This window comes from Podarcis raffonei, chromosome 8 (assembly GCF_027172205.1).
Source record: "Podarcis raffonei isolate rPodRaf1 chromosome 8, rPodRaf1.pri, whole genome shotgun sequence".
NCBI classification, from domain to species: domain Eukaryota; kingdom Metazoa; phylum Chordata; class Lepidosauria; order Squamata; family Lacertidae; genus Podarcis; species Podarcis raffonei.
In genome coordinates this window covers 8,102,793-8,127,013 of record NC_070609.1, presented here as the reverse complement: position 1 = coordinate 8,127,013, position 24,221 = coordinate 8,102,793, and the positions used below count along the sequence as shown (strand labels likewise).

The 24,221-nt window shown below is 47.5% G+C and overlaps 1 protein-coding gene across 1 annotated transcript in view; it reads left to right on the top strand.

Moving 5' to 3' along the window:
- Nucleotides 1-21,326: 21,326 nt before the first annotated feature.
- DACT3 (dishevelled binding antagonist of beta catenin 3) overlaps nt 21,327-24,221 on the top strand; it is a 42,488-nt gene continuing 39,593 nt past the window's right edge. Inside the window, exon 1 of the mRNA XM_053401885.1 lies at nt 21,327-21,670. Coding sequence (XP_053257860.1) covers nt 21,458-21,670 — 213 coding nt within the window. The 5' untranslated portion in view covers nt 21,327-21,457. The remainder of the gene's footprint in view (nt 21,671-24,221) is intronic.

Here is a 24,221-nt window from a genome sequence, read left to right as displayed (position 1 = left end):
TCAGGTTAAGAACAGTTTCAGGTTAAGAATGGACCTCCAGAACGAATTAAATACTTAACCTGAGGTACAACTGTAATAATAAATAATAAATTTTTATTTATACCCCACCCTCCCCAGCCAAGACCAGGCTCAGGGCAGCTAACACCAGGTATAAAACAATTGATTAAAATACAACTTAAGATTAAAATACAACATTAAAATGCGGCCTCATTTCAGTAGAAACTCCAATCAAAAACTTTTTGGGGATGAAAACGTCAAATCTTCAGCAAGGCCAACTATCCAGACTGGTCCTGTGTGGGCCAGAAAAAAGCCAGGGAAGTCCCCAAACAGGAGTTCCATCACAGAAGGAGAAAGGATAGAGGGGAAGGGGATCAAGTTGATTCCAAGCCAAAGGCCAGGCGGAACAACTCTGTCTTACAGGCCCTGCAGAAAGAAATCAGATCCTGCAGGGCCCTGGTCTCATGAGGCAGAGCGTTCCACCAGGCTGGGGCCAGTGTTGAGAAGGCCCTGGCTCTGGTTGAGGCTAATCTGACTTCCTTAGGGCCCGGGACCTCTAGGGTGTTGCTATTTATGGACCTTAAGGTCCTCCGCGGGGCATACCGGGAGAGGCGGTCCCGTAGGTACGAGGGTCCTAAAAGAGGACTGGGCAAATTCATGGCGGAGGAGAGGTCTGTTGATGGATACTTGATATAAAGGCCCTGCTCTGCATCCATAGTCAGAGGCGGCAACGCTTTGAATCCCAGCTGCTAGAAGCCATAGGAGGGGAGAGCTGTTATTGTGCTTGGATTCTGCTTGGGGGTTCCCCACAGGCATCTTATCGGCCGGTGTGAGAACAGGATGCTAGACTGGTAAGGCCATTGGCCGGAACCAGCAGGCTCTTTTCTTCTGTTATGAAATGGAACGTGACCTGAGTTAACAATTTAGGATACCACTGTACCTTGGTTCTCAAACTTAATCCGTTCCAGAAGTCCGTTCTTAAACCAAAGCGTTCTTAAACCAAGGCACGCTTTCCCATAGAAAGTAATGAAAAACGGATTACAGTCACAAAAACAAGTCACAAGTCAGTCCCATAAAACGAAGAACAAGTCACAGTAAAAAAAAAAAGAAAAAGCCGCACCAACAAAAACGTAAAAAGTAGCAAAAACAAAAGCTGTGTGTTGCATGGGTGCTCGGGATTCCACAGCTGACAGACTCAACAGGAAGCCTCTGATTAGCAGCGGGGGACTCAATTTACAATTGGAACACACTCAAAAGGAAGTGAAACATGTTCTGCTTGCAAGGCAAAGTTCACAAACCAAAACACCTACTTCTGGGTTTGCAGCGTTCTCAATCCAAGTTGTTCATAAACTAGGTAAAGGTAAAGGTACCCCTGCCCGTATGGGCCAGTCGTGTCCGACTCTAGGGTTGTGCGCCCATCTCACTTAAGAGGCCAGGGGCCAGCGCTGTCTGGAGACACTTCCGGGTCACGTGGCCAGCGTGACGAAGCTGCTCTGGTGAGCCAGCACCAGTGCCGCACACGGAAACGCCATTTACCTTCCCGCTATAAAGCGGTACCTATTTATCTACTTGCACTTAGGGGTGCTTTCGAACTGCTAGGTGGGCAGGAGCTGGGACCGAAAGACGGGAGCTCACCCCGTCACGGGGATTCGAACCGCCGACCATGCGATCGGCAAGCCCTAGGCACTGAGGTTTTACCCACAGCGCCACCCGCGTCTCATTGTTCATAAACTAAGCTGTTCTTAAACCAAGGTACCACTGTGCCAAATTTGTTCCTGCACTGGGGAGCTGGAATGTGCTTTGAATATGCCCAGAAAACCACACTTGTTACAGTAGAAATCAGCGCAGGTGTTGACTCTGTTTGTACCTGTTGTTCCGAGCCGAAAGTAGGGGCACTCTGCAGCCTGGGTTTTGAGTAATCATCTATTGTTTTGCTAATTTAGTTACAGAAAGGTAGCCGTGTTGGTCTGCCATAGTCAAAACAAAAAATTTTTTTTCTTTCCAGTAGCACCTTAAAGACCAACTAAGTTAGTTCTTGGTATGAGCTTTCGTGTGCATGCACACTTCTTCAGATACACTGAAACAGAAGTTGCCAGATCCTTCTATATAGTGAGAAGGTGGGGAGGGGTATTACTCAGAAGGGTGGTGGGAATGGGTGATTGGCAGATAGCTGTGATGAGCCTGTTGACGACTCTTAAATCGGACATCAAGAATCACAAGACAGAGAAACCAGTAGGAGAACACTTCAGTCTCCCAGGACATTCTATACAAGATCTCAAAGTAGCTGTTTTACTACAAAGGAATTTCAGAAATAGACTGGAAAGAGAAGCTGCTGAATTGCAACTCATTACCAAACTTAAAACCATGGAGAGACCTGGTCTGAACAAAGACATTGGATTCTTATCTCATTATACTTGACAAAGCCATTTTTCACCTTCTCACCCCTTGCTTTTTCCTGTAAGACCTATTGCAGTCATTAAGAGTCGTCAACAGGCTCATCACAGCTATCTGCCAATCACCCATTCCCACCACCCTTCTGAGTAATACCCCTCCCCACCTTCTCACTATATAGAAGGATCTGGCAACTTCTGTTTCAGTGTATCTGAAGAAGTGTGCATGCACACGAAAGCTCATACCAAGAACTAACTTAGTTGGTCTTTAAGGTGCTACTGGAAAGAATTTTTTTTTTTGTTTTGCTTATTTAATCGCTTTATTCCATTTATACCCCACCTCCGCCAAGGAGCTTAAGGTTTAATGCTTCTCTCCTTCCTCATTTAAAAAAAAAAATCATTTTTATTTGATTTTCCAATACAAAATTAGTTTAAAAATTCAAAAAGATTCCTCCAAATCTCAGGACTCCCCACCCCCTCCCCGGAGTCTCAATTTGAACATTTAAAAGTGCATCTTCTTTCAAACTCTAACCCATATTTTCCATGGTAATTGTTACACTACAAGTGAAATCAAAATCCTGCCACTGTTTCCATCTGCTTACAGTGCTTCCTTATTTATTTATTTATTTTTGTTGTTGCTGTTGTATTTTTTAAAAAAAGAATAATACTTTATTTAGAATTCAACAATAACAAAGTAAAAAAAAACCATGGTAATTGCTACATCAATTCATTGCAATTAACCAATTTTAACAATATATAACCATATTTTTTGCTCTATAAGACTCACATTTTCCCTCCTAAAAAGTAAGGGGAAATGTGTGTGCGTCTTATGGAGCGAATGCAGGCTGCGCAGCTATCCCAGAAGCCAGAACAGCAAGAGGGAATATTTTTTTTCTTGTTTTCCTCCTCCAAAAACTAGGTGCGTCTTGTGGTCTGGTGCGTCTTATAGAAAGAAAAATACGGTAAATAGTCATAGAAAAATTACACAACATCACTTTTAACTTGCTGAAGTTTTCATATTACACTTTTATCTCTTTATCTCTTTCTTAAGAAATCAAAAAGAGAAAGACCAAGAAAGGAGGCACAAAAAAAGGGGGGAGGAGAAGAAGAAGAGGGGGAAGTGGTCTCTTAGACAACCTTTAAAAATTTCCCGTTCTTTTGTAACGTTTTTGTCCTCTTGGTTTCTGAGTTTTCCAATCAGATTTGCCATTTTGGCATCGTCCGTCAGCTTGGTTTGCCATTCTTCTCTGGTAAGGACCTCCCCTTCCCAGGGGCGGAGCTTCAAGTTCTGGTGGGGGGCATGGAGATCAGGTGTGGGCGTGGCTGGCAGCGTCCCGGGGGCATGGTGCGTCGCCTGCGGGGGTGTCATAGCTGTCAACTTTGAAAATAAGGGATCAGCAGCCTCAAAAATAAGGGATCAGCAGCCAAAATAAGGGATCAGCAACCTCACCTGTCCCAGTCACTCCTGTCTTCCACTGCCTCCCGCAGTTTGGTCAAACTCATGCTGGAAGCTTCAAGAACACTGTCCAGCCACCTCGTCCTCTGTTGTCCCCTTCTCCTTGTGCCCTCCATCTTTCCCAACATCAGGGTCTTTTCCAGGGAGTCTTCTCTTCTCATGAGGTGGCCAAAGTATTGGAGTCTCAGCTTCAGGATCTGTCCTTCCAGTGAGCACTCAGGGCTGATTTCCTTAACAATGGATGCGTTTGATCTTCTTGCAGTCCATGGGACTCTCAAGAGTCTCCTGCAGCACCAGAATTCAAAAGCATCCATTCTTCGGCGATCAGCCTTCTTTATGGTCCAGCTCTCACTTCCATACATCACTACTGGGAAAACCATAGCTTTTACTATACGGACCTTTGTTGGCAAGGTGATGTCTCTACTTTTTAAGATGCTGTCTAGGTTTGTCATTGCTTTTCTCCCAAGAAGCAGGCGTCTTTTAATTTCGTGACTGCTGTCACCATCTGCAGTGATCATGGAGCCCAAGAAAGTAAAATCTCTCACTGCCTCCATTTCTTCCCCTTCTGTTTGCCAGGAAGTGATGGGACCAGTTGCCATGATCTTCGTTTTTTTGATGTTGAGCTTCAGACCATATTTTGCACTCTCCTCTTTCAGCAAAGTTACCCAGTCAGGATTTGAATCTTGGTCCTAACTTCTGGGGTTATGTTTCTATTTAGCTGTCCATTAACACTGACAAACTGTATCTCCCATTCATCTCTCAGATCCCCTTGTAAGTACTGACCTCAGCACATCCTGCGGTAAAAAAATCCCCCAAGTTAATTACACATTGTGTGAAGGTAAGTGTATGAAGCTACAGCATTCATACACATTCTCTCTCTCTCTCTCTCTCTCTCTCTCTCTCTCTCACACACACACACACACACACACACACACACACACAGTAGAGCCCCTCCGAGCAAAAGGCCCTAAGGCAGAAAGCCCAGCCAGCAGCCAAACGAAGCCTCAAGCGGTGGTTCCTGTTAAGTTGTAGGTGAACATATCAAACGACACAGCGATTCTTCAAACAGCTCTTGTTTATTCACAGGCCAGAACAGAACTGAACTGAAGGGTTCAGCCAACCTGCTTATATAGAGCTCCAGTGCAACGCAACTGTAACAACTTTCTGTAACTATCCAATCACTGAACGTCACTTTTGATCCCTTTTTTGCATATGTGGACCTGAACTATCTAACAGTATCCCCCTGCTGGCCCAGGGTGAGAACCTCAGTACATAACATTTCCCACAGCGCAGCAACCCGGCAAAGGGGATACAGCAAGGAAAACCACCGTCACCTCTCCGCTGGGAAGCGCTGAGCAAAGGTGAGTCTCCAGGCAACACGGCTGATTTGATCGGCACAAAGCATGCAAGCTCCACCCCCCAGTCGTTCTTAGACTCCTTATTGGGTGAGCAACGCAGCCAAGCAACACAGTTGGAGCCTCCCTCCTCCCTGGCCGGCAGGGAGAGAGGGAGAGGAGCTACTTACTTTGAAACCTGGGAAATTTACGGGATATCAACAATCTGGGATAGCAGTGGAAAACGGTGCTGGAATAAGGGAGTTTCCCGCCAAATAAGGGAAGGTTGACAGCTATGGGGTGTGTGGTGCCCAGTGCGTGCAGGGGTGGGGGCAGCCGCGATGGCACCCCACCAGGATCATGCCGCCAGGGGCTGCGCGCTCCCCCTGCACCCCTGTTCCTCTGCCAGTGCCCCTTCCACATTTAACCTCCTCCCCGACTAGTGAAAATGCTGGTGGACTTCCACCAGGACTTAATAAAATCAAAATAAAACCACAAGCTCTTGCAGGGAACTGGTCTTAAGACAGGGAGCAGGGGGAAATTAGAAAGCGAGAGGAACAGATTTGCCTGTTCCAAGGCATGCATTCAGAGACTGTGGTTGCCGTTAATGTCTGCTCAGAGCTGCTAGACAGCTCTCCTTGCGTGCCAGCCCCAGTGGATAATTGGTTTTTTTTCTTGAATCATTCTAGGAAGTTCCGCAAAGGCAGTTTCTTGCTTTCTGCCTCTCTGTTTTTCCACCCTGTGGTTCCTTTAGAGCAGGGGTCAGCAAACTTTTTCAGCAGGGTGCCAGTCCACTGTCCCTCAGACCTTGTGGCGGCCAGACTATGCTTTTTGGGGGGGAAATGAACAAATTCCTATGCCCCACAAATAACCCAGAGATGCATTTTAAATAAAAGCACACCTTCTACTCATGTAAAAACACCCGGCAGGCCCCACAAATTACCTGTATACCTGAAGGAGCGTCTCCACCCCCATCGTTCAGCCCGGACACTGAGATCCAGCGCCGAGGGCCTTCTGGCGGTTCCCTCATTGCGAGAAACCAAAGGAGGAGGCGGCCAAAGGAGGAGCAAGGAGGCTGGGTTGAGGAAATATAAGTGCTGGCCATCAGGGCTGGAGGGCAGGCAGAGCTTTGGTAACCATATACCACTGTGCCTATCATTTATTTGTCTGACAAATAAATTATTATTTTAATTTCTCTATTGCTGCGTTGAATATTTCATTCCAGCTAAGCGTTAACCACAAGCAGGGTGCTACACCACCAGATGTCAAGGAAATAAGCAGCTATCTTCTCTTTAAAAGACATCTGAAGGCAGCCCTGTTTAGGGAAGTTTTTAATATTTAATGCTGTATTGTTTTTAACACTCGATTGGAAGCTGCCCAGAGTGGCTGGGGAAACTCAGCCAGATGGGCAGGGTATAAATAAATTATTATTATTATTATTATTATTATTATTATTATTATTATTATTATTCAGATCTTAAAAAGCAGAGACATCACCTTGCCAACAAAGGTCCGTATAGTTAAAGTCATGGTTTTCCCAGTAGTGATGTATGGAAGTGAGAGCTGGACCATAAAGAAGGCTGATTGCCGAAGAATTGATGCTTTTGAATTATGGTGTTGGAGGAGACTCTTGAGAGTCCCATGGACTGCAAGAAGATCAAACCTATCCATTCTGAAGGAAATCAGCCCTGAGTGCTCACTGGAAGGACAGGTCCTGAAGCGGAGGCTCCAATACTTAGTCCACCTCATGAGAAGAGAAGACTCACTGGAAAAGACCCTAATGTTGGGAAAGATGGAGGCAGAAGGAGAAGGGGACGACAGAGGATGAGATGGTTGGACAGTGTTCTCAAAGCCAGCAGCGTGAGTTTGACCAAACTGTGGGAGGCAGTGGAAGACAGGAGTGCCTGGCGTGCTCTGGTCCATGGGGTCACGAAGAGTTGGACACGACTAAATGACTAAACAACAACAACATTATTATCCAGAGATGCATTTAAAACAAAAGGGCACATTCTACTTGTGTAAAAACACGCTGATTCTCAGACCATACGCGGCCCGGATTTAGAAGGCGATTGGGCCGGATCCGGCCACTGGGCCTTAGTTTGCCTACCCATGCTTTAGAGGCATATCACTCATCAGTTAAGGGGTGGGTCTTGGCCAGCTTCCTGCAGGGCGATGTTGCAACTGTTAAAGGAGAAATCCGAGGGCTCCCTTGGACAAGAAAACAAGGACACCAGCCAGGAATACCAGAGCAAAACAGCAGCCAGTAGGCTTGGTCTTTATTGAAGACTATCGCAACAGGACTCCCACCTGCCACCAGGTGAAACAAAATGGAAGTCTAGAACAAAAGAAGACCCCAACTTTTATTAGTTACTAATCCCCCAAACTACACCCCTAGAACTACATCACAACTACATCATGACTACATCATTGACACATCACAAAAAGGAGGGGTTGAGGGAGGAGTTGTGGAGGTAACCTGAGTGTCTTGTCACCTGGCTGGTTCCCCCTTTCCCCCTCCCCATAAGTCATTTCCAGAGGACAAAGGGGAGATGGGAGTTTTCTGCCCCCAGAGGGAAGATCTGATCATTGTCCTTTGTTCCAGTCCATGTTGAATCCACTCCCATATGCAAGTTCTTTGTGACCTTGATGGTCTTCTGTCTAGGACCATCAGGGTTGGCATAGCAACTGGGTAGGGCTCCTGTGTATGTGCTGGGATGCTCAAGGGATTATGGCTGGCCTGTATCAAACCTCCCCCATTTTGTAGTCCTTCCTTCATGGAGTAAAATAAAAGTGGAACGGTGCAGATCCGATGTATGGTTGATTTTCTATGAATTTATAACAGAAGCGTAGCGTATGTTGTGTGTGTGTGTGTCGAGTTTGTACAAACTGAATGATTGGGGGGGGGTTCCTGTGACACAGCGAGGCGACCACAGCTCGCCTACAAGATACTTGCTGCAGTTCTCTGAAAATGAACAGGTCTTTAGCGGCCAGCAGAAAAGCCAACTCAACGGGCAGCAGCCTTTCGTAAGGTCAGCATCCTCCTGCACACCTGAGGGCTGCCAGTTGGTGTGGACAGGCCATGCGGCTCACACACGGCTCCACCTTCCAATGGAGGCGAACGGCCAAGGGCTCAGGGCGGCGGACACCCAGCATCCGCCGCCTGAAGCAGATGCCTCACACTAGCTAATGGTAGGGCCGGTCTTCCTGGCTGAGCCCTGGAGCCTGGCTCTAAATTCAAGACGCTGCCTGGGTTCACCTCACGTTGGGCTGACGATGTTTGCAGATGTTGGTGATAGCACACAGATGATCAGATGTGGAGCTGAGTGCGTCACAGGCCTCTGGGAAGTCCCTCTTTCCGCAGCGCAAATGTCGTGCGTTTGTGTGTGTGTGAAAATCTCAGCTTTTCAGAATCTCACCAGCTCAACTATTAATAGTGGCAGTAATCTCTCTCTATCTCTCCTTCCCCTCTCTCTTTTTCTCATCTCTCTGTCTGCTGGCTGCTATCGCAGAGTCGGGTGCAACTGCCTGCGTCTCAGAAAGCGAGAAGTGCGGAGATCTCCTGGGCACCTTCTCTTCTTTCAGGGGAGCCCAAAGATGTGTCTGGATTACACGAATGCCTGCTCTGCCCTTTCAGGTGGGGCAAACAGCAGCTCCCCAGACGCACCACTTTTGAATGGTAAGTACATGATGACACACACCCACACCCCAATTAACAGAACTTTAATATCAAAAGAGAAAACAGAGGAAACGGGGAAAATAGTTTTTTAAAAGAATAAGAAAAGTTTACACAATGGCCAGTGAAGAAGCCTAGGATACAGTTATGTGATTTACTAAGATGATAATAATACAGATGCTTTGGGTTGCGTGTTTTCGGGTTGCACACCGTGCCAAACCCAGAAGTACCGGAACGGGCTACTTCCTGGTTTCAGCGCTTGTGCATGCGCAGAAGTGCTAAATCGCATTTTGCGCATGCGCAGAAGCGCTGAATCACAACCTGCACGTGTGCAGACGTGCGGGTCGCGAACATGCCTTCTGCACGGATCACGTTCACAACCCGAGAGTCCACTGTAGTAGTAGTACATGGAGCAATGGATCCAAACTACAAGAAAGAAGATTCCACCTAAACATTAGGAAGAACTTCCTGACAGTAAGAGCTGTTCGACAGTGGAATTTGCTGCCAAGGAGTGTGGTGGAGTCTCCTGCTTTGGAGGTCTTTAAGCAGAGGCTTGACAACCATATGCCAGGAGTGCTCTGATGGTGTTTCCTGCTTGGCAGGGGGTTGGACTCGATGGCCCTTGTGGTCTATTCCAACTCTATGATTCTATGATTCTATGATTCTAGTAGAAGTGGTAGTAGTAATAATAATAATAATACAACTAGTAAAACTAGCAAGAGAAGAAGGATGCATTGTCAATAATTACAACGGATTTTGGGGCTCAACTAATTTTTATCTTGAAAAAGAAGATGAAAAAAATAACCTTAGACTGCATTAAATCCAGACACTGGCATTGACCAGTAGGACCTGATGCTCCTGAGAAGCTGTGTTCGTGTATACAGTGGTACCTTGGTTCTCCTATGCCCCACAAATAACCCAGAGGTGCATTTTAAATAAAAGGACACATTCTACTCATGTAAAAACACACTGATTCCTGGACCGTCCGCGGGCTGGTTTGAGAAGGCGATTGGGCCGGATCTGGCCCATGGGCCTTAGGTTGCCTATCCCTGGTTAAGACCCTCCTGTTTATCCAAGGCTTTAGAGGCAGCTAGTACTAGTTTTTGTTGTTTTATACTTCATATTATATTTCTACTTACAGTCCGCCTTTCTTCCAAGGAGCTCAATGAGGCATGCATTGTTTTCCTGTTTTATCCTCAAAATGACCCTGCAAAGCAGGCTAGGCTGAGAGCTGGTGCCTGGTCCAGGGTCACCCAGTGAGTTTCATTAAAGGGAAGCTCTCTTCAGCATTGATAATATTAAAGGTAAAGGTAAAAGGGACCCCTGACCATTAGGTCCAGTTGTGGCCGACTCTGGGATTGCGGCGCTCATCTCGCTTTATTGGCCGAGGGAGCCGGCGTACAGCTTCCGGGTCATGTGGCCAGCATGCCTAAGCCGCTTCTGGCAAACCAGAGCAGCGCACAGAAACGCCGTTTACCTTCCCGCTGGAGCGGTACCTATTTATCTACTTGCACTTTGACGTGCTTTCGAACTGCTAGGTTGGCAGGAGCAGGGAGCGAGCAACGGGAGCTCACCCCGTCACGGGGATTCGAACCGCCGACCTTCTGATCGGCAAGTCCTAGGCTCTGTGGTTTAGACCACAGTGCCACCCGCATCCCTTTTGATAACATTACTAGTGTCCTAATCTTGAGACACCCCCAAGAAATCTTGGCTCCCAACTCTTTGCCATTCTCTGGCCACTAAACTTTCCCAACTTGGCAGGGCAAGGGACTCTAGGGAACGGGTGGCACAGGGACGTGGGTGTATCTGTTATTGAGTCCCTGGCAGTTAATCATGGCCCTTTTGCGGGGCATCCATCAGCTGGCTGCAGCAGTTGGCACGGTAAGAGCAAGGGAGAGGGGAGGAATCTGCCTCAGCTACTGTTTGAATTAACAATTAGCAGAGTTGAGCAAAACTGAGAGTGGTTAACCCAGCAAATACGTAGCTCTCCACATCCCAAACCACTACCTCACAAGTTCGGGGCTTTTTAGGGGGGTGCACCAGGGAGGGAGGTGCTGAGCACCCCTGCATTTTGCTGTTCTCTGCAGTCCTCCAATTCTGTTTTGAAATGAAAAAGGCGCCTTCTTGGCTCCTACAGCAGTTTGAAGGAAAGTCTACAAAGGTCCGTATAGTTAAAGCCATGTTTTTCCCAGTAGTGATGTATGGAAGTGAGAGCTGGACCATAAAGAAGGCTGATCGCCGAAGAATGGATGCTTTTGAATTCTGGTGCTGGAGGAGACTCTTGAGAGTCCCATGGACTGCAAGAAGATCAAACCGATCCATTCTGAAGGAAATCAGCCCTGAGTGATCACGGGAAGGACAGATCCTGCAGCTGAGGCTCCAATACTTTGGCCACCTCATGAGAAGAGAAGACTCCCTGGAAAAGACCCTGATATTGGGAAAGATGGAGGGCACAAGGAGAAGGGGACAACAGAGGACGAGATGGTGGGGCAGTGTTCTCGAAGCTACCATCATGAGTTTGACCAAACTGCGGGAGGCAGTGGAAGACAGGAGTGCCTGGCGTGCTCTGGTCCAGGGGGTCACAAAGAGTTGGACATGACTAAACAACAACAACAAAATCCTAGAATTTGAGCCTCCATTTTGTAATTGTTTTCATAGAATCACAGGAACGTGAGTTGGAAGGGATCCTGCAGGGTCATCGAGTCCAACCCCTTGCAATGCAGTGATTTCAAAACACAGTCTCCCATCCAATTTGAAACCAAAGCAGACCCTGCTTAGCTTTTTAAATGTGCAAGCGGTATTTTATTTAAACCATGCCTTTTCCCCAGTGCAGAACCCAAGGCATAAATGAAAACAGGGGCAACTAAAATCGCACAAATGAATATAAATCTTAAATAAGTGACTTTGTCAAAAAGAGCACCAGAAACACATAACAGCGTCACAAACACACATACACAGAGCGTGAGAGAGAAGACGTTAAGCTAGGCTTAGCTAAGCTGGTCTCCTCCAGCTGGTTTGGACTACAACTCCCATGAGCCTCGGCTACCACACAGGGGCTGATGGGAGTTGCAGTCCCAAACAGCTGGTTGGCGGAGGCTGTGTCGAAGTGAATTGTTATGTAGTGAGTTGAATAGGATCCAAAATGCAGCAGTCTGATTGGTCCTAGAACAATAGGGTCCAGAATGCAGCAGTCTGATTGGTCCATAGGAGCCACCCAATCCAGCTCCAGGTGGAAGTGAATCCGCGACCTGATTGGCCTACAGGAGAATCCTGGAATTAGCCAATCACGTGGGGCCCATTGTGTAAATAATGTATATAAAGCAGACATTCTGGGGGAACTTCCATTCCTCCTCACCACTATGAGCTGAATAAAGAGCATGAAATCCACTCTCGACTCCGAGTATATTTCACGAATGATCCAGCCCTTGAGCATTCTGTGGCTGCCTGTGATCTGCCAAGCTCTCCTGGAACAATTCCATAGATGGCAATGTGGCTACTCTGGAGTAGCGTGAGTTGCTGCGACTTGTGTGGCTATAGCAACGGTGGAGCACAGATAATAACATTTGCAAGGCTTCGGGGGGAAAAACCTGTGTGCTTTTTACTGGCACTGTGTGCATCTGTTTAAAAAATCTGATTGTGGCTCTGCACCCCTTAAGCCGCTGAGCTGTTTCAGAAAGATATTGCTTGCGGGATTCCAACAAACCCACCAGTGTCACTCAGAGTTACTGCAGAAACTGCTGCAGATTTAAAACCATCCCCGGTCCCTGGTGTGGGGCAGAAGATATGTAACGGTGGGAGAAATGCACTCTGCATGCGTTCAAGGGCACTGTTGAGGTCTAGGCTGCATGCAAAAATTCACCAGGTCTGCAGGACTGTCACTTTTGCAGTTTAATTAGATAATTAAACTTGCAAAGAGTCAGTCCTTCATTGTGGCAGCACAATTCTCTAAAACTCCTTGCCCATTTATATTGGCCTTTGCTGTATTATTTCTGGTCCATGCTAAAAACTTTAGGCAAGCCTACCCAGATGTGTAATTTTATTATGTATGTTGTTGTTTAGTCATGTCCGACTCTTTGTGACTGTTATGTACTGAAGTTCTCACCCTGGGCCAGCAGGGGGATGCTGTTGATAGTTTTCACTCAGGTCCACATATGCAAATAAGGGATTGAAAGTGACGTTATTATTTATCTCGGTCCTGGAGGTGCTGTTGAACATGATTAGGGGGGACCGGTCTATTAAAGGAATACAGGTCGGAGCCAAACAATATAAATTGAAAGCTTTTGCAGATGATTTGGTTTTAACTTTACAGGAGCCGGAATCTAGTATGAAAAGAGCTTTGGAATTGATTAAAGAATTTGGTCATGTGGCTGGATTTAGATTAAACAAGTTAAAAACTAAAGTATTAGAGAAGAATTTAACTCCATTGGAAAAGGATAGGTTTCAGAATGAAACAGGTTTAACTGTGGTTAAGAAAGTGAAATACCTAGGGATTAATATGACTGCGAAAAATTTGAACTTATTTAAAGAGAACTATGAGAAATGTTGGTCAGAAGTTAAAAAGGACTTAGAAATCTGGTCTAACTTGAAGCTTTCCTTGCTGGGCCGAATTGCAGCTATAAAGATGAATGTATTGCCAAAAATGTTATTTTTGTTCCAATCTTTGCAAATTTTGGACAAGATGGACTGTTTCAAGAAGTGGCAGAGAGATATCTCTAGATTTCTCTGGCAGGGCAAGAAACCCAGAATAAAGTTTAAAATTTTAACTGATGTAAAAGAAAGAGGTGGATTTGCCCTGCCAGACCTCAAATTGTATTATGAATCAGCAGCATTCTGCTGGTTAAAAGACTGGCTGCTTCTTGAGAACACGGACATTTTGGATTTAGAAGGTTTTAACAATGTTTTTGGGTGGCATGCATATCTGTGGTATGACAAGGTTAAAGCTCATAAGGCATTTAAAAACCATATTGTTAGGAAATCTCTGTTTAACATCTGGACAAGATATAAAGATTTGCTGGAAAGCAAAACCCCAAGGTGGTTGTCACCTATGGAAGCTAAGGCTCAGAAAAAGCTCAGTATGGAGGCCAAATGGCCAAAATATTGGGAAATTTTGGAACAAGAAGGTGACAGTTTGAAACTGCAGAGTTTTGAAAAATTAAAAGACAAAGTGCGAGATTGGCTTCATTATTATCAAATAAGAGAGGCCTATAATTTGGACAAAAAAATTGGCTTCCAGGTGGAGAAATCAAAATTGGAAACAGAACTGTTAGAACCAAAAACTAAGATTCTGTCAAAGATGTATAACTTGCTGCTGAAATGGAACACCCAGGATGAAACGGTCAAATCAGCAATGATTAAATGGGCGCAGGATATAGGTCATAACATTATGTTCGCTGACTGGGAGCAGTTGTGGACCACCGGCATGAAGTTTATGGCATGTATTGCCTTAAAGGAGAATATTATGAAAATGATTTATAGGTGGTACATGACCCCAGTCAAGCTTGCAAAAATTTATCACCTGCCTGACAATAAGTGTTGGAAATGTAAAGAAGCTGAGGGAACTTTCTTTCACCTTTGGTGGACATGCCCAAGGGTTAAGGCTTACTGGGAAATGATATATAATGAACTCAAGAAGGTATTTAAAAGTACCTTTCCTAAGAAACCAGAGGCCTTTCTTTTGGGCATAGTTGGCCAAAGGGTGCCAAAGAAAGATAGAACATTTTTTATGTATGCAACAACAGCAGCAAGAATACTGCTTGCTAAGTTTTGGAAGACACAAGATCTACCCACCGTGGAGGACTGGCAGACGCAAGTAATCGACTACATGGAGATGGCTGAAATGACTGGCAGAATCCGTGACCAGGGAGAAGATCTGATTGAACAGGACTGGAAAAAGTTTAAGGACTATTTACAAAAATATTGCAAAATCTCTGAGTGTTAATATGATGTGGGAAGTGAAGGTAACAGGGTTGGTGTGACTTGGTTAAATGTGAATTAAAAGAAGAATGTTTAAAAGGACAGGGGTTTATGAACAGAACACTATTATGTCATAGTATATAAGATGAGGTATGGATCATAAATAATGGAAAATTGGGACATAATAATTAGAAGAATATAAAATTAAGTATGGCTTAAATAAGGTTTTGAATTTGCTGAATTGGATTGGAATAAAGAGGAACACAAAAAAGGGGGACGTGAGGAGGTCAAGACAGAGGGCTATGGAATCTTACAAACTTAAGAAAAAGGGTTTTCTATATTTTCTTTCTCTTTTCCTTTTATCTTTTTTCTTTTTTGCTATATATTTTTGTTTTTCTGTTGTATCACTTTTTTATATGAACTTTATGTATGGAAATGATACGTTTTGAAGTGATGAATTTTCTGTTTGTTTTGTAAAATCTCAATAAATATCTATTTAAAAAAGAAAAAAAAGAAAGTGACGTTCAGTGATTGGATAGTTACAGAAAATTGTTACAGTTGCGTTGTACTGGAGCGCTATATAAGCAGGCTGGCTGAACCCTTCAATTCAGTTCTGTTCCGGCCTATGAATAAACAAGAGCTGTTTGAAGAATTGCTGTGTCGTCTGATATGTTCACCCACAACTTAACAGTGATGCCATGGACCAGAGCACACCAGGCACTCCTGTCTTCCACTGCCTCCCACAGTTTGGTCAAACTCATGCTGGTAGCTGCAAGAACACTATCTAACCATCTCGTCCTCTGTCATCCCCTTCTCCTTCTGCCCTCCATCTTTCCCAACATCAGGGTCTTTTCCAGGGAGTCTTCTCTTCTCCTGAGGTGGACTAAGTATTGGAGCCTCAGCTTCATGATCTGTCCTTCCAGTGAGCACTCAGGGCTGATTTCCTTCAGAATGGAGAGGTTTGATCTTCTTGCAGTCCATAGGACTCTCAAGAGTCTCCTCCAGCACCATAATTCAAAAGCATCCATTCTTCGGCGATCAGCCTTCTTTATGGTCCAGCTCTCACTTCCATACATCACTACTGGGAAAACCATGGCTTTAACTATATGGACCTTTGTCGGCAAGGTGATGTCTCTGCTTTTTACTCTGCTTTTATTATGTATATTTGTTTTTAAATTACTAATTGTATCCTCGTAAACCACTTTGAGACTTCCCCCAATATTATTTTTTTACAATCAAGCGGCGTACCAATTTTACGACCTAAATATTTTGATAAATACCGTGTCTACATGTCTACCCATGTTTTATTCCAAATACAGTATATCATTTCATTTAACCACATGGAAATATTTGTGGATTTATTTTTGTTTGTTCATATTGCAACCTGTAAACTCCACCCGATCATGATAAAACTGCAAAGTGGCGGCTTACGAAGAAAAGAAAAAATGAAAACGATGCTGCAGGTTCACAATGTGTGTGCAAAGTTGCCCCACATTTCATGCAGTTAAAACTTGTAGGTTTGCTTGTAGGTTTGCTTCAAAGGTTAAAACTTGTAGGTTTCCTTCAAGGGTGGCACACAGAGCATGTGGCAGTAACCACCCATTGCATTGTAGGGGGTTGGACTAAATGGGGTTTTTTTCCCAAGTCTACAATTCCATGATTCTTGAGGTTTTAAAGAAAGAAGCCCATCGAGAACTGATGTGTGGCTTGTGTGGCCAATGCCCGATTTACCTGAAGGAGCGTCTCCACCCCCATCGTTCTGCCCAGACACTGAAGTCCAGCGCCGAGGGCCTTCTGGCGGTTCCCTCACTGCGAGAAATGAGGTTACAGGGAACCAGGCAGAGGGCCTTCTCGGTGGTGGCGCCCGCCCTGTGGAACGCCCTCTCACCAGATGTCAAGGAAATAAACAACTACAGTGGTACCTCAGGTTACATACGCTCCGCTTCAGGTTACAGCCTCCGCTAACCCAGAAATATTACCTTGGGTTAAGAACTTTGCTTCAGGATGAGAACAGAAATTGTGCTCTGGGGGCGCAGTGGAAGCAGGAGGCCCCATTAGCTAAAGTGGTGCTTCAGGTTAAGAACAGCTTCAGGTTAAGAATGGACCTCCGGAATGAATTAAGTACCGTATTTTTTGCTGTATAAGACTCACTTTTTCCCTCCTAAAAAGTAAGGGGAAATGTGTGTGCCTCTTATGGAGCGAACGCAGGCTGCGCAGCTATCCCAGAAGCCAGAACAGCAAGAGGGATCGCTGCTTTCGCTGCGCAGCGATCCCTCTTGTTGTTTTGGCTTCTGAGATTCAGAATAATTTTTATCTTGTTTTCCTCCTCCAAAAACTAGGTGCGTCTTATAGAGCGAAAAATACGGTACTTAACCCGAGGTACCACCGTATCTGACTTTCATAAGACATCTGAAGGCAGCCCTGTGTAGGGAAGCTTTTAATGTTTGATGTGTTATTGTGTTTTTAATATTCTGTTGGGAGCCACCCAGAGTGGCTGGGGAAACCCAGCCAGATGGGCGGGGTATAAATACTAATAATACTAATACTATTACGACTAGTAATAATAATTTATTAATATTATTATTATTATTATTATTCAGCTCTTTGAAGCTCCTTCACCTTTGCTGGGCCACGTTTCCCCCTGCCAGTAAAGCTTCACCCTGCAGCTGATAAAATTAGCAAAAGCAAAGCCCAGGAATTACTTCCCAGCCCACTGAGAGCAAGACCTGCTCACTATGACGTGGTGGAAAAGGGGAGTGCATTTCCCCCCCTTTCACCACAGCTCACGAGGAGCCACTCCTGGCCTTGCAGCTACCGCAGGATTATTTTATGTGCATGTGTTTTTTTAATTCGCCACAGCCGACTCTGCTATTTTTCACTGCCCCTGTTGCCAGCTCCCACCCCCACCCCCTCCCATTGTCATGGCTACCACCGTCCCCATCACCATGGCTACCATCCTCGCACTATTATTATCACAACCATTTATAAACCATTGTTGCGCTCCTTTTCCCCCGTCACTGTCACATCTGCCAGCCCCTTTCTCCCCGACGTTTGAGCCATCGCCACTGCGCCCTGCGTATTTTTAGGACCATCCTCGGATGGCTAGGACTACGTTTCCGAGCACAATTCAAAGTGTTGGTGCTGACCTTTAAAGCCCTAAACGGCCTCGGTCCAGTATACCTGAAGGAGCGTCTCCACCCCCATCATTCTGCCCGGACGCTGAGGTCCAGCGCCGAGGGCCTTCTGGCAGTTCCCTCATTGCGAGAAGCAAAGCTCCGGGGAACCAGGCAGAGGGCCTTCTCGGTAGTGGCGCCCGCCCTGTGGAACGCCCTTCCAGCAGATGTCAAAGCGATAAACAACTACCTGACATTCAGAAGACATCTTAAGGCAACCCTGTTCAGGAAAGTTTTTAACGTGTGATATTTTACTGTATTTTTGGTTTTTATGGAAGCCGCCCAGAGTGGCTGGGGAGGCCCAGCCAGATGGGCGGGGTATAAATAATAAATTATTATTATTATTATTATTATTATTATTATTATTATTATTATTATTGGTCAACAAGAATGGTGAAGACCAGGCCCACCAAAACAGCGGGCTGGGGGTGTACGATGTCCAAGGCTCACACAGGTTCACTACAGATCTGGCAGCCAACCTTTCAAAAGGGTCTGTTTGCTAAGAACAGGCCTTGTAAAGATAAAGGGACCACAGACCGTTAGGTCCAGGCGCGGCCGACTTTGGAGTTGCGGTGCTCATCTCACTTTACTGGCCAAGGGAGCCGGCGTACAGCTTCTGGGTCATGTGGCTAGCATGACTAAGCCACTTCTGGTGAACCAGAGCAGCGCACGGAAACGCCGTTTACCTTCCCACCGGAGCAGTACCTATTTATCTACTTGCACTTTGACGTGCTTTCGAACTGCTAGGTTGGCAGGAGCTGGGACCGAGCAACGGGAGCTCACCCAGGCCTTGATACCAACGCAATTTCCTCTGTGTCCAGCGAAAGGTGTAGTGTTCAAAACTGCATGAGCAAGACTGACACAAAGCAGGGCAAGTTGTGACCGAGTACCATTCTGCACTTCATCCACTGGGCAAATTATCCTGAATTATTAATACAGTGGTACCTCGGGTTACATACACTTCAGGTTACAGACTCCGCTAACCCAGAAATAGTACCTCGGGTTAAGAACTTTGCTTCAGGATGAGAACAGAAATCGTGCTCCGGCGGCCCAGCAGCAGCAGGAGGCCCCATTAGCTAAAGTGGTGCTTCAGGTTAAGAACAGTTTCAGGTTAAGAACAGACCTCTGGAACGAATTAAGTACTTAACCCAAGGTACCACTGTATATATATATTTTATTTTTGAACTGCCTATCTGAACTGCGAGACTCAGCTTCCTCTTGAAAGTTGGCACAATATGCAGAATAGGGGAGGGGGAAAAATAAAAATCTTATTCCTGGTTTACCATCTCCTCCTTTGAGCCAGGATTGTGGAAATGGGGCGGTATATGCCAGCACTTGCCAATGAGATGCCCTCTAGATGTTTTGGACTACAATTCAGCACCCCCCAGAAAAACACTCTTAGGAGGATTAGGAGAGATTTGTGTGTGACATCTCCTCCGTATAGGATGGGAAGCTGGGGAAACTCCTCTCTCACCCAGGTAAGAGGGATACCAGGCCAGAGGCAGAGAACCACAGGCCAAAGGGCTGGTGCGGCCCTCCCGCTCTTCCCATCAGGCCCTCAGGGCAGTTCTGTCCTTGCTTTGCTCCCTAAGGATTGCAATACAGGGGGTTGGACTAGATCAGGGGTCAGCAAACTTTTTCAGCAGGGGGCCGGTCCACTGTTCGTCAGACCTTTTGGTGGGCCGGACTATATTTTGAAAAAAATACAGTGGTACCTCAGGTTACATACGCTTCAGGTTACAGACTCCGCTAAGCCAGAAATAGTGCTTCAGGTTAAGAACTTTGCTTCAGGATGAAAACAGAAATCGCATGGCGGCGGTGCAGCAGCAGCAGCAGGAGGCCCCATTAACTAAAGTGTTGCTTCAGGTTAAGAACAGTTTCAGGTTAAGAACGGACCTCCGGAACGAATTAAGTACTTAACCTGAGGTACCACTGTAATGAACGAATTCCTATGCCCCACAAATAACCCAGAGATGCATTTAAAATAAAAGGACACATTCTACTCATGTAAAAACACGATGATTCCCGGACAGTCCGGATTTAAAATAAAAGGACACATTCTGCTCATGTAAAAACACGCTGATTCCCGGACAGTCCGGATTTAGAAGGCGATTGGGCCGGATCCGGCCCCGGGGCTTTAGTTTGCCTACCCATGGACTAGATGACCCGTGAGGTTCCTTCCAACTCTGCAATTCTTTATTTTTTCTGGAGAGAGGGATGTGTCTGTGTGTGTTTGATGCTAGCCTCCTGCTAAGCTGTGCGTTCCCTACGTGTTCGCCCGTCGTCTTTTTAAGGGATTAAGAGAAATCATCCCAACAGTCACTCCCCCACCCACCCCAGGGGCGTTCGGCGTCTCACCAACTCCTCTTACACTCGATGCAGAATTGCACTTTTGCAGACCTTGGGAGGAAAATGGACTGAGGCCGATGGGCGAGGAAAGTTGGCGGTGCGAAAGCCCTAGAGGAAAACGAATCTGGGCTTCCCAGCACTTCCTCCATTCATGGTGGGTAGGGCGGGGGGTACTGCTAGATGGGCGGGAGTGCAAAGCAGAGTTCAAAGCGCACAGGTTACTATTTTATGAATGAGGAGGCGGGACATGGTCAGAACGGAGATCCTGCCTATTAATTGCAAAGCAATATTAATATAGGGGGCGGGGTTACCCATATGAACAAATGTAACACTCCGGCAACAGGGAGTTGGAATGAAGAAGGGAAAGGAAAAGGAATTTGGGGACGACAGATGAGTTCATAGAAGCTCTGAAACAGAATTAGTGTCAATGACTGACCACATTTCCAGCGAGAGAGCTCTAGAATGTCAATGGCTTGAACCGTGGGCGTGGCTGCGTAGCTAATTTAAGACCAGCGAGCCAATGGAGCGAGTGGAAGGGCGTGGTTATGCAGATAAGGTGGGTTGGGCGAACCAATGGCGGGTGGCTGAAACATTCCTGGGGCGGGGTTTACCATGCAGATAAGGCACCGCAGGTGAGTCAATGGCTCGGCTCCGGGGCGCGGCTATGCAGATCGCCTTCTGCCCGCCGGCCAATGGCTTGGCTCGAAGGCGGGGCCAAAGTGCAGAAACCAAGGGAGAACAGCCAATGGCTCGGCTTCAGGGCGTGGCCATCAGGTAGGCCGGGGTTTCTAACTGGGCGCGGCCAGGCTAGCGAAACTCAACCATGGGGTCCCAAGAAGAGACCGGGCAGGAGGGGCGTGGCTTTGTAAAATAAAGCGGAGCCCGGCGAGCCAATGGCTTCTTCGGAAAGGATATTATGCAAAAAAGCCCAGCAGGGTGAGCGAGGGTCCAATTGTTTGAATGGGAGGTTCGGCCACGGAACCCGGGGCCGCCCAATGGAGGGCTGCGCATGCAAATCAGCCCCGGCAGTCCGGCCAATGAGCGTTGCTATGCAGATGAGGCGGTGACAGCGCCGGAGCTGCAGCGGAGCGAGCGCGCCCGGCGGTCGCTTTAGCGCTGCTGCGCTTGGCGGAGCAGGACTCGCACCCGGCGCCGCGCTCCATCGGAGGAGGATGATCCGGGCGTTCTCGTTCCCCGCCAGCCCGGAGCGGAGCCGGCTCCGCGGCTGGCTGGAGGGCACCTTGGCCGGCTTGTGCGAGCTGCATCTGCTCCGCGAGCGCCAGGAGCGCCGGGTCCGGCAGGCGCTACGCCTGGCCGCCGAGTCCCCGAGCAAGCAGGGCGATGGCGAGGCTGGAGGCGGCGACGCGGCTCCGGAGGACCAGCTGGTGAGAGAGAGAAAGAGGGAGCCTCATTGTCCGCCCCGGCGGGGGCATTTGCCGGACACCCCTGCGCGGGGATCCGGTCCGATCCTGCTCGGGGGAGGTGGTGGGTTGATCTATCCAATAGGATCGGGGGCGAAGGAGACTCGAGGCTGCATTCACGGGAGATGGCTTTGCGAGGGGAGGGGTCTTCGCGCGAGGAAAGGTCCGTACGTACCGTAGTGCTGTTGGCCGGCGTGAAAGGGTTAAAATGGGGAGGAGGGGGCGAGCCGCCGCGATTATCCCTCCCCCGCTTCTCTAGTGTGGTTTTGGGGGTGCGGGGCGCGCGCATCAAGGCTGCGATCCTGCTGCACCCGACGAGTTGCAGCGGTGTAAACGCGTGGCTGCCCTGGGGGAAGGGTCCTTCTGCAACGTTATTGAAGGGGGGGGCTTCTGTATCGTCTGCCTGTGTTTCTGGTCCCCCCCCCCATATATTGTGTTGTCCACCGGAGAGCGAAGATTTATTTCATTTTTTGAAAGGGGAAAGCGGGGGCTTTAAGCCCAGCATGGCTGTAAAGGGATCGGGAGACCGACGAGTCGGTTTCTCTGCGGTTTTATTAATGGGATTGCGAGAAATGCCAGAGGAGCGTTGCCCGTGCGCCTTCGAAACCCGGGGAATCTCGCCTCGACGTTTTTACCTCCTGGCGGTTCGTCTTGAGCAACCGATGAGTCGCCGCTCCCCTCTCCAGCCCAGCCCTTGAACTTCAAGGCACCCACCTCTCTGGCCCGTCCACCCGGGTCCTTCTGGTCGGTTACACTCTTGGGGGCGGGGAGGGCAATGCTCGGACTCCTGGGTTCTCTTCTGAGGTTGGGGGTTGGGGACTGTGTGCGTGCGGAGCGCCGGCTAGGGAAAGGCGGCGGGGAGTGGTTGGGGGGTTGTTAGTGTTGACGCCCGGGAATGGGGAGATGAAGCAGCTTTTTGGTCTGTGGACGATTTGGAGGGGGGGGGGAGGAAGAAAGGGTGTGAAGGATTTTGTGTTGGGCAAACAGTGCGTTGCTCACAATATGTGCGTGCAAATCATGAGATATAGGCGGTGCGCCAGTGGAACTCACGGCCACCAGGTTTGGAACCGATCACATGCTCTGAAGGACTCCATTGTTGAACACACTGGCTTGTGATTCTCTTGCACCCATCCTTTCTCCAAGCAATTGAAGCTTCAGATTTGCATGGGGGGGTGGGAAGAGACTTTGAAGACCGGTGGGAAAATACTCTTATTGGTGATAGAACCTCTCTCTCCAGGAGCTCTGTGTTCCATAAGCTGCTGGCTGCTGTTGGAAGGGGGCTGCAGGCAACACTGGTCCCATCCAGCCAAAGGATTCTTGGCTTCTGCTGCCAAATCTGAAAGTCTATTTACAGTGTGTTCATCTTAAGAAGGAGTGAGACGGAAGACTGCTAATCTCAGTAAGCCAATGTTAGCTCCGGCCTCACAACCCTGGCCTTCTGAACCGAGGGATTTGGGAAGTTACCTGTTGAATCCCACACGCCCACAATTTCGGATGTATCTGCATTCTACATTTATACGGACTTGATATCAGCTTTTTACCCAAAGCATTCTGGGAACTGTAGTTTACTAGGAGGTGCCAAGGAATTCCCTGTACAGTGGTACCTCGGGTTACATACGCTTCAGGTTACAGACTCCGCTAACCCAGAAATAGTGATTCAGGTTAAGAACTTTGCTTCAGTGTGAGAACAGAAATCGTGCTCCGGCGGCGTGGCAGCAGCAGGAGGTCCCATTAGTTAAAGTGGTGCTTCAGGTTAAGAACAGTTTCAGGTTAAGAACGGACCTCCGGAAGGAATTAAGTACTTAACCTGAGGTACCACTGTACTCGTGAGCCATCCATGCCCATTGCAGACCCACAAAATCCTGGGTTTCCCTGGGGATAGGTAAAGGTAAAGGGACCCCAGACCATTAGGTCCAGTCGCAGACAACTCTGGGGTTGCGGCGCTCATCTTGCTTTATTGGCCGAGGGAGCCGGCATACAGCTTCCGGGTCATGTGGCCAGCATAACTAAGCAGCTTCTGGCGAACCGGAGCAGCGCACGGAAACGCCGTTTACCTTCCTGCCGGAGTGGTACCTATTTATCTACTTGCACTTGACGTGCTTTTGAACTGCTAGGTTGGCAGGAGCAGGGACCCAGCAATGGGAGCTCACCCCGTCGCGGGGATTCGAACCGCCGACCTTCTGATCGGCAGGTCCTAGGCTCTGTGGTTTAACCCACGGCGCCACCCACATCCCTGGGGATCCAGCATTGCTATTAAAGCTGCATAACTGTGCTGTAGGACTAGGGAAACTCTAAACCAGCCTTCCCAACCTGGTGTCTTCCAGCAGTTTTGCACTACAGTTCCCATCATCCCCAACCAATGGTTAAACTATGGGACTTCTGCAAGGAGGCAGCGATGGGCACCAACCTGGATGGCTTTAAAAGAAGATTAGAGAAACTCCTGGAGGAGAATCAAGCTACTAGTTGTGATAGTTATGCTCTGCCCTCCACACCTGAAGGCAAAAATGCCTCTGAA